The sequence below is a fragment of the Gracilinanus agilis genome, chromosome 2 (assembly GCF_016433145.1).
Source record: "Gracilinanus agilis isolate LMUSP501 chromosome 2, AgileGrace, whole genome shotgun sequence".
NCBI classification, from domain to species: Eukaryota; Metazoa; Chordata; class Mammalia; order Didelphimorphia; family Didelphidae; genus Gracilinanus; species Gracilinanus agilis.
In genome coordinates, this window is record NC_058131.1 from 218,747,148 (window position 1) to 218,758,181 (window position 11,034).

General features: G+C 33.4%; 1 protein-coding gene across 1 annotated transcript in view; it reads left to right on the top strand.

Moving 5' to 3' along the window:
- The window catches only part of HEATR5B (HEAT repeat containing 5B), a 141,201-nt gene that overhangs the window by 19,486 nt on the left and 110,681 nt on the right, over positions 1 to 11,034 (top strand). Inside the window, exons 7-10 of the mRNA XM_044659584.1 lie at positions 218 to 375; positions 2,069 to 2,318; positions 5,226 to 5,381; positions 9,305 to 9,555. Of these exons, the coding sequence (XP_044515519.1) occupies positions 218 to 375; positions 2,069 to 2,318; positions 5,226 to 5,381; positions 9,305 to 9,555 (815 nt within the window). The remainder of the gene's footprint in view (positions 1 to 217; positions 376 to 2,068; positions 2,319 to 5,225; positions 5,382 to 9,304; positions 9,556 to 11,034) is intronic.

Below are 11,034 nucleotides of genomic sequence, written 5' to 3' on the forward strand. Positions count from 1 at the left end.
AATTCTTGAAGCCAATAATGGCTATTTAGCATACATTATGGTGGCAAAATATGTATAAGTATATTTTAGAAAGTCTTTAAAAAGTAAACCTAAACTACATTTCTGTTTATTTTCTTAATTATTTAATAATGAAAACTAACTTCTCAGACTATTTGTCATTAAGAATATATTTCATATGAATATAAATTTATCTAACTTTTTTTTTTTTGTCTAAAAGTAATGCGTCAGAATGTGAAAAGGGCTACTCTAGATGAAGTCTTAGAACTCATGGCCACAGGATTTCTACGTGGTGGGTCTGGATTCTTAAAGAGTGGTGGAGAAATGTTAAAAGTTGGTGGGTCAGTTAATCGTGAAGTAAGAGTTGGAGTCACACAGGTTTGTAACAGCTGTGTAAAAATCATCATTATTTTCTTATTTTTAACTTCATAAATTTTATAAAACTGCTGCCAAATAATAACAAATTTATACTGCCAAATAACAACAAATAATAACAAAAAATAAATAAAATATCACTTTAATATTTTACTTTGATTTATTTAAAAACATTTTTATAAATGTTTAATTCATTTTAATTTAATATTTTACTTTGATTTATTTAAAAACATTTTTTATAAAATGTTTAATTCATTTTATTAAATTACATATTTATATGCACCTATAATTATCCATATGCGTAAATGTGTATCTACTTGGGCTCGCTATATGGAAACTGACATTTCAATAATTATTCTAGCCTTTTATTTACTAAAATTATTCTAAGAAGGACATAAATTATATCTAAGAGTCAAATATTTTACTACAATGGAAAAACTCTTACATTTTTGGAAAGTTATTTAAAGTAATAAAGTAAAGCAACTGCCTATCAGATATTTTGAATTGAATGTCTTATAGACGTCTCAAATGCAACATGCCCAAAATAGAGTTCAAACTCACACTTTTTCTGAACTACTCTATTACTTTCAAAGGTACTATCATCCTTCCATTTATCTAGGTTTGCTTTTGTTTAAATGTCATCCTCCATTCTTTACTCTCACTCACCCAGCATATCTGAGATCACTTGCAAAATCATGTTTCTACCTCTACATCTCACAACCATCCTCTCAGCACTCACAAAAACCACCATAATTTAGAACCTCTATATCTTTCCTGGATTAATACAATAGTCCCCTAATTGATCTCTGTGCCTCAATCTTCTTACTATTCCAATCCATCTTTCACATAACCACCAAAGTGAATTTCTTAAAGTATAGATCTGATGATGTCACTTTCCTGCACAATAAATTACAGTGACTCCTTGTTACTTTTAAAGTAAAATATAAGCTCCTCTGTTTATTGTTTAAGCCTCTTTGTGTTTGATCTTTTCCTGTCTTTGTTGGCCTCTTCTAAATCTCTATTCACTATGAAATCTAGCCATGTTAACCCACTTATTCTTTCACATTCACTCAGTCCATTCCCATTTCTCTGCCTTTGTATTGACTTATATGTATAGACCATACTTCTTCCTCATCTGGTCTCTGGAAACCCTTGGATTTCTTCCTTATTTTGCTGAAGTACCACTTTCTACCTGACCTTTTTTCTAATCCCTTAGTTACTAGTGTGCTTCTTTCCTAAACCACTTTTTATTGATTTTATGTATATTATATATGTTTTCTCTCCTATTAGAATGCAAGCACCTTAAGGTCAGGAACTCTTTTGCTTCTTGTTTTTCAAAAAATAGACACTTATGTTTGCTCATTTGAATCCAAATATACATTTTCTCTACCTTTTGTAGAAGCTAAAGGGGGATTGTGATAACCTAGCTATAAACCTCCCATCAGTCTATGTATTTGGAATAAATGAGAGTGAAGAGTCTATAGAATCTTAACCTGTACCTTTTGGAGAAGATTAGGGAAGCATAATTTTATAGCCTTACAGCCATATTTCATCATTTTTTCCATTTCAAAATATATATTTTTAAAAAGTATATTCTTTTATGAAGTGTTTTGGTTTATTTTGGAAGTTGTTTTATTTGTAAATGGATTAATTTATTTTCATTTAGGTCTTAAATTGTATTTTATTCTGCTTTCAGGCATATGTTGTTTTTGTTACAACACTAGGTGGTCAGTGGTTAGAACGCAGCTTTGCTACCTTCTTGTCCCACGTACTTGATCTGGTTTCACATCCTCGGGCCACTCAAACACATGTAGAAGCTGTGTACTCAAGAAGATGTGTCTCCTTTATCCTCAGAGCTACAGTAGGCAGTTTGCTTGGGGAAAAAGCTCAGATTGCAGCCGCCAAAGAAATCTGCCAAGCCATTGGAAAACAAATGAAAGTAGTGGGTGAGGATTTTTTTTTTCACTTTGAAAACAAGTTTTGGAAATTAATAATACACAGGATTGCAGATCATATTTATACAAATGTGAAGGGGCCACAGGGGCCGCCTAGTGCTACTGCCTCATTCTTTATAAGAAGAAATTGAGCACAAATTTGTGTGATTTGCCTGAGATCACAAAGAAGCCAGGATGTAAGTCTTCAGACTGTAGAGCAGTGATGGAAAACTTATAGCACAGGCGGCACACAGAGCACTCTCAGTGGGCACATGGCCTCTCTCTCCATCAGAATTCATTACTAGAAGGGCAGAAGGACTCAAGCGTTGCTGCTCCCCTCCCCCTCTTCCCCATCCCTCTGCCCAGCAGCTCAATGAGAATGCTCAGGGTAAGGTGGGTGGCTTGCAGGTGGCAGAGCTGGAAGGGAGGAGAGCGCCACTCCTCTCCCCCTCTCTACACTCACTGTGGACATTCCTCACTTCACCCACTCCTCTGCCCAGCAGCCCAATGGGAGTGCTTTCTACCTCCCCTGCATGGGGTAAGGGTGAAGGGGGGGCAGGGTGTGCCCAGCATTTGGTTGTGGGGAGAGGCATGGCACATGGTCCTTGGTGGGGCAGTAATGGCACTTGGTCTGAGGGATGGGGTGGAGGTAGGGCCCAGCTCTCCATCTCTAAAAGTTTTGCCTTCACTGCTCTAGAGACTACATAATATTTGATACCTCTAAGGAGGTAATGTTTATCACAATTACCTTAATCACTAATTATTGTATTTTATTGTTATTATAGTTTATCAATCTAACCAAATTATATATCACTTTTTCCTTTGTTTCTAAAATTATTCTTTTTTAATACTCCTGCCTAAAATTCTTGAGTTGCATTTTTAGTGTTTAAGCATCTCAAATGTACAATTCATGCCATATATTTAAGCACATTTATTTATGATTGTGGTTCTCCTTTGCTCCCCAACTCCCACACCCAATCACTTATTTTTATGAGACCCAACATTTCATAGGCCTTTTCTATCCACAACACATTTTTATGATGTCTTCATAGAAAGAATATAATAATTCCACTGTTCCTTTTGGTTATCTCTAAGATAAGTCAAATCCAAACATTTCATAAGCATAATTCCCATAATATTTTCTTTGTATGCAATACTTTGCATTTGTCCCCACTGAAACTCAATCTAGAATTTTTTCTACTTGTACCCATTTGTAATCTTTTATTATAATGTAAACCAGTAAATATTTTCACTGGTTTGCAGTTATGGTATTTAGAGTCAGGGATGAGCCTGAAATCAAGTGGAGAAAAGCTAGGGTTAGGAAGGCCAGAAATGATTATTTATGTTCAAAGAACATATTGGAATTAATTTTACAAATGAGCATCACCAAGCTCCTTACTGAATTATATAATACAGTAAAACCTCATTAGTTCAATCCAATTAGAAGAAACATGAACAAATTGAAGAGGCAAAGTGTAGAACATATTAAAATAGAATTTTATTGTTTTCAAATGTAAACAATAAATTGAACTAGTTAATAGTGTTACCTAATAGGGTCCTTCAGAACAGTACTATAATGAATAGAATAAAAAATTATATTTAAACAAACATTTCTTTTTGCTTTCACTATTTTATTTTTTTCAAATTACATGTAAAGGTAGTTTTTAACATTAGTTTTCTAAAATGTTGAATTCCAAATTCTCCTTTCCCTCCCCTCTCTGTGAGACAAAAGTAAGCAGTTTGATATAGTAAACAAATATTTCTCAAGTGCTTAAAAGTTTGTTCGTAGGGGGCAGCTGAGTGACTCAGTAGATTGAGAGCCAGGCCTAGAGACAGGAGCTCCTAGGTTCAGATCTGACCTCAGACACTTCCCAGTTGTGTGACCCTAGGCAAGTCACTTAACCCCCATTGCCTAGCCCTTACAGCTCTTCTACCTTAGAACCAATACATAGTATTGCTTCTAAAACAGAAGGTAGGGGTTTAAAAAAAAGTTTGTTCCCAAATAGTTTTATTATCTGCCTATGGTCTTATTTATTATGGATTTGCTTAGCAAACAAATTTTTTTATGAGGGAAATGAAACTCAGCCCTATCCTTATTTTGAATGATCATGAAGTGTGGGTTAATGAGTTTTACTTTAGAGATACTTAAATAATTTGTTCTATATTGACAGCTTGATAAAGATTTAATTTGCATATTATCCATAATGAAACAAACTTTAAAGGCAAAAAAAAACTTGCTTAGAACCTTGTTAACCTAAATTGATTTAAATTATAGTACATGAGAAAATTAAATAATACAGTGCATTATATCTTTTGATACTTAGAGATAAAGTTTAGTATTAAAGTCATAAAATTTCAATCTGCTTAAAGGTCAGCTTTATATTGTACTTCTCTTTGGCTTTCATTAATTGTTCCTATCTACATGTTAGATATCATAGATAAGATTATATTCTCACTTGGTAGTTATCATGAGGACCATCAATTACCTGTTAAGAATGTTTTAGCTTTGGTTGGCAATTTTAAAAGTTATCTAGTTCTTTGTTGCACAATATTTAAAATCAAGTAACAGGACCATAGGCCCTTTGAAAACGAGTCGATTAATTACCTTCAAACTTATTTTTGTTGCAGGCTTTCTGATTAATCTAGCCACGTGAGGGGAAAAATGATGCTAGGATGCAGATGCATTTGACATATTTAAATATGCATTCAATCACCATACTATAATCATATCACTCCTTTAAAATATTTAATGTTCTATAGTATTGGTACTGGTAGCTAGGAAGTTGTTATTTAAAAGATTTGATTTGCAGCCATTAATTTATGTTGTTTTATTTTTTAAAATTAAATAAATGGAAGAAGCCTGAAGTCAAAATTTTAATTTACTCATACTAAGTATCTGATATTTCTTTGTTTCTCCAGAAGCAGTAGTGAATGATACAAGCAGTGAAAACAAATCTGGAGCAGCTGACATAGCAGCAAGTCAGCATGTGATGGTGTGTGCCTTACAGGAGCTTGGTAGCTTAGTCCAAAGCTTAAATGCCACTGCATCACCTCTTATTCAGGAAGCATCTATAGGTATGTACTTGACTTGCATGGAAAAGTCTTTCTTAATATCTGGGAAAAACTTTTAATGTAATAATGCAACTGATACTTAATTGATTATTTGTTTAATTAGTCATCTTTTTACAAACTTAGTAAAATTTTTATTTTTTATTATGTATTATTTAATCTGTGAATTGATTCAACTCTTCTAGAAAGCAATTTAAAATTTTACTAAAAGTGATTAGACAAAAATAGAGAAAACTTAGTTATAATGAATACGGTACTCTAAGTGCTTCCAGACAGATTTTAAAAAATTATATAATATTGTTGTGAGGAAGATTAGTTAGTAAATAATATTAAATTTTTTTTAAACCCATACCTTCCATCTTGGAGTCAATACTGTGTATTGGCTCCAAGGCAGAAGAGCGGTAAGGGCTAGGCAATGGGGGTCAAGTGACTTGCCCAGGGTCACACAGCTGGGAAGTGTCTGAGGCCAGATTTGAACCTAGGACCTCCTATCTCTAGACCTGGCTCTCAATCCACTGAGCTACCCAGCTACCCCCTAATATTCAATTTTGTAAGGAGCCTTTAATGCTTTATTCAAGGCAGCTAGGTAGCTCAGCAGATAAGAATCAGAAAGACTTGAATTTAAATCCAGCTTCTGTCACTAACTCTGTGTTCCTAGGCAAGTCACTTAACCATTGTTTGCTTTAATCTCACTGGGAACAGACATGGCAAACCACTGTATTTATTATTTTTTCCAAAAAAACCTCATGGACATTATTGTCATGCTATGATTCATAGGGTCCCAAAGAGTTGTTCATGACTGAATGACTGAACAACAATGATGATTTATTTTGCTACAAAACAATTTTCATAAGTGATAGTTATTGGTGGGGTATGTAACCACAGGCCATCAAAATTCTCATAACGTGGTTAAACTGGGAATTTATATATGGAACTATAAACTCTCTGAGGCCAAAGAACTGTGTTATCTTTGTTTCTCTACAGAACCTAATAACACCTTTCATATTGTAATTGAATTTATGGTTAATGGATAAATATCTCTACATGCTTTCTGAATTTAAGAAAAATATATAAGTAACATAAAAACCTTTATGAAACTCTAGGTAGTATAATCTTAATTTTATAGTCAAGACAGCTCAGAAACATTAGTTAAAGCTTCCTATGATCTACTATTTCTTATTATTCCTTCCTCTTCCTTTTGCCTAGCTGAAAGTTCTATTGTACTCATTAAATTTCAAATAGCACTTTGCCTGAAATGCTTCTTTTTTCTCGTCACATACTGTTTTGGCTATACATATAAATGTTTTTCATCCAATATAAAGCTCCTTCAGATTCAGATCTATATCATGTGAACATGTTGTAAGTATGTATATGTACATATGTGTGTGAGTATTTCTAAGGTCTTTGATTGTACCTAAGGCACCTAAATTTTTAAAAAAACTTTTATTCAGTTGCCTTAGTAAATTAGTGAGAAAATTAGGAACAATCGAGTTAAGTCAGCAAGAATTTATTAAGGACCTACTATGCGCTAAATGCTGTGGATAAAAGGAAAGTAAATAATCATTTCTTTACTCTCAAGGTCTTAAAATCTAATGGGGAGAAAACATTCAAATGATTGTATACAGATAAGACATTGTTTAGTTGTTTCAGTCATGTTTGACTCTTTGTGAAACTATTTGACATTTTCTTGGCAAATATACTAAAGCAGTTTGCCATTTCCTTCTCTAGCTCATTTTACATGAGAAAACTGAGGCAAACAAGGTTTTATGGTTTTTCCAGGGTCACACAACTAGTAAGTATCTGAGGCCAGATTAAAACTCAGATCTTCCTGACTCTAGGCCTGTTACTCTATCCACTAGACCAGTGATGGGCAAACTACAGCCCGTGGGCCAGATACGGCCCCCTGAAATGTTCTGTCCAGCCACATTATTCCTAATCTGACGAATATAATGAGTAGGATACAATACAATGGAACTTCGAAAGAGTTGCCTTAGAAACAGACTGATAGATGAGCATTTCCTTTCCTTTGGCCCCCTCTTTAAAAAGTTTGCCATCACTGCACTAGACCACCTAGCTTCCCACAGATACTCTTTTGTTTACATGTATCTATATATTTATGTGTATTTATTTATATGTGTGTATAAAAAGCATGTACAGACAAGATAAATTGGATATTATCTCATAGGGATGGTGCTAACATTTGAGGGGGGTCAGCAAAAGCATCTTGCAGAAGGCTGTACTTTTAGCTTAAGCTTTAATGAAGCCAGGAAAGCCAGGAGACATTCTCAGCACTGGAGACAGTGAATGCACAAAGCAGGGAGGTGGGCCTGGGTACCATGGTACCTGGACCTTGATTTCTTAGCTATTGAATTATTCAGTTCACCTTTTTTGAATTTCTTCATTAATGAAGTATATTTAACATAGATTTTTTGATGGATCTGTTAAATCGTCAATGTCTATACTTTCTCTATTGGTGCCCATTCACTTTTCATCCTGTGTAATTCTTGTCTATATACTCTCCGAATTCCTTTATAGATAACCACCCAAAGTATTTATAGTATTCTTGATTTGTTAACATTGCATGGTTATGAACTCAACCCTCTGTTCATGAATTATTCTTTTATTCTTTTTATATCAGCAGCCCACCTACTTTTCCAGTCATACATCTGTCTGATAATATCATTTGTACTACTTCTCCTATATAATTTTTCATTGGTGATATGTTACTCTTCATAGGTCTAATCCATTGTCCTTTGTGTGATCTGCAGCCACAATTCTTCATAGAATGCTATATACCATGACTAAGCCCTTCAGTATCACCATTTATTTAAAAAAAGATAAACCCTTGTTTTCAGAGGAAGCCTTGGGTTGCTAAAAACATTGTACAATTTTCCAAATGCAGTCTGTCCCATTCATCTCCTCCTTTTCAGTTCCAAATCAATTCATTATCCGTTTTCAGATATTTACCATACTATTATGATTTTTATGTTTTCTTTGTATATGTTTTATTCTTTTCTTATTGACTGTCAGTTAATTCAGAGCACACTGGATTCTTCTTCCTTTCTTCCTTGTTAAATGGGCCAGAGCAGAGGCCATGAGAAAAAAGAAACCTAGTACTTGATAACCTAAATTTATAGTCATTCAATTTTGTTCAAAGCTTTTCTATAGATATACTTATGGATAAACTATCCAACTACATGAAAAGGAGATAATGAATAAAAGGAATCATAGTTGAATCTTCATATATTTAGAGCTAGATATTCTATGAAAAAAGAAGCTAAAGCCAGGAGAAGATAAGGGATTTTTTCCCATAGTTCCACAATTAGTAAATAACAAAGCCAGGATTTAGACTCAGGTCAAAATTATATTTAAATGATTAAAAAATAAATGACAATGTTATCAGTTTTTTTATTCCGATGTTCCTAATGCATATGATACTTATTTCAAGTAACAAATTATTGAAAAATACTTATGTTTATTTCTAAATCAAACATTTTATTGAATATAACTATAACTACTATTTTATATTTCAGATATTGTCCTTAAAGTACATCATTTTACAATTTTTTAAAAAACTTTTATCTTTTATCTTAGAATCAGTATAGTGAATTGTGGTTAGGGCTAAGTAATGGGGGTTAAGTGACATGCCCAGGGTCACAGAGCTAGGAAGTATCTGAAAGCATATTTTAGCCCAGGTCCTCACATCTTCAGGCCTGGCTCTCAATCTACTGAGCTACTTAACTGCCCCCAAAGTACATTATTGTTAATAAACAGCTGTTTAAAAGTATCCTTTTGTTAGGTTATAAAATTATCTGTGGTGAAACCAGTTATTCTGATTTTTATTATTACATTCTATTCTTTTTATTTGGTAGAATTTGTTTTTCTGCTTTTTCAAAAGAGTACATCTTTGAGTTTTTTCTTTTTTTCAGGTCTTTTGGAGACTGTAACTTCAGTGCTTCTGCATCCAAGTATGGCTGCCCGACTTGCTGCAGCATGGTGTTTGCGTTGTGTAGCTGTGGCTTTGCCTTTCCAGTTGACTCCATTTCTAGACAGATGTGCTGAAAGGCTCAATAATTTGAAGACCTCACCTGAAGCTGTTAGTGGTTACAGTTTTGCAATGGCTGCCTTGTTAGGTGGAGTACATCAGTGCCCACTGGGTATTCCTCATGCCAAAGGAAAGGTAAAATGTAGATTAGAGATATTGTCATTAACCATATATATTGTTAAACATTTACTCTTTGTGACACTAAATTGCACTACAGTACTGCAATAGTGATAGCAGTTAAAAACTAAAAATTAAAAATTCTAAGAACTGTACTTGGGTTCATTAGAAACTTCAATATTTTGTTTCAGTCTTCAATATTTATTTTCTTGGGGGTATTCACTCTACCATTATCAAATATAGCACATTTAAAACTTAGTGTTTGTGAGTTTCTATGATCAAGAAACTCATTATTATCCTGCTGCCAAGCTAGTATGAAGCTTTTCCAAATTTTGAACAAAGCTGATTCTTTTACAACACAGATATACATTCTAACCCTTTGCTACCTTGTCAGGACATGTAAAACCTTTATTCTGCTTGTATATAGCCTTTAAGAATCCACAGTCACGTCCGTATCATGATAATGCATAGGAATTGGACTTTAAAATCCCCAAATCTCAAGAGTTGGGAGAGACCTCAGAAACTATAGGAGATTCATAACAATATATTTTGCTAGTAATCATAATTGACAAATTGGAATAGAAGTTTTATATTCAACTCTACTTTAGATATTTTCAAAGATTTTATATATTGTATCATTATGTAAATTTACTTGGACTTTAGAGCTTTCTTATAGTAATTATGAGAGCTCTATTTCTGCTTTCAGGAATAAAGCTTTTCATTTATTTTCATTCTAACATGTTCCAAAAAAACTGTGAAACATCAATGTTTAGGAATCATAATTCTGTATTTACTATTTTGTTGAGTGTTTTCATAATTATTAACAAGAAATCCTTTTTTCCATAGTTGTTGAGGGTAAAGGTGAATATCTTATTTTAATATTATGATATTCTGCCAGCTAGCTTAATTTATATTTATGCCTTTTTTGTGGGATAGATGGAGGTCAAATATTCTCCTTTTAGTAGAGAATTTGGTCTTTATCTATCTCATAATTTCTGTTTCCCAGCTACCTCCTCCATGCAATCTTTCCTTATCCTTTCAATCTTCATTGATTTCTTCTTCCTCTTCATGCAGTTTTGCCATTAATTTGAGTACTTAAACTGAGTCATAGTCTTTCATTTGTAAATACTCTATCCTCCCTCAAAGATTTTAAATCCTTGAAGACAAAGATGATCTTATCTTTCTTTATTTCCTCTATAGTAAAATACAAGCACAAGTAAGGGCTCAGCATATAATTGAATTTAAGTGACATGCCTAAGGTCCCACCAGTGATCACTAGAATTGGGACTATAATATATCAGTGTCTCCTGGCTTTTTGATTTTGTGGTTGTGATTGTTTATTTGAGAACATGTTAACAAAGATTATATTTGAGTCAGATGGCAATGTTAGCAAACTTTTTTAAGCACTTCTATTGTGTGAGGCTGGGAATATCAAAAAAAGAAAAAAGGAAGGAAGGAAGGAAAGGAAAGAAAAGGAAAGGAAAGGAAAGGAAAGGG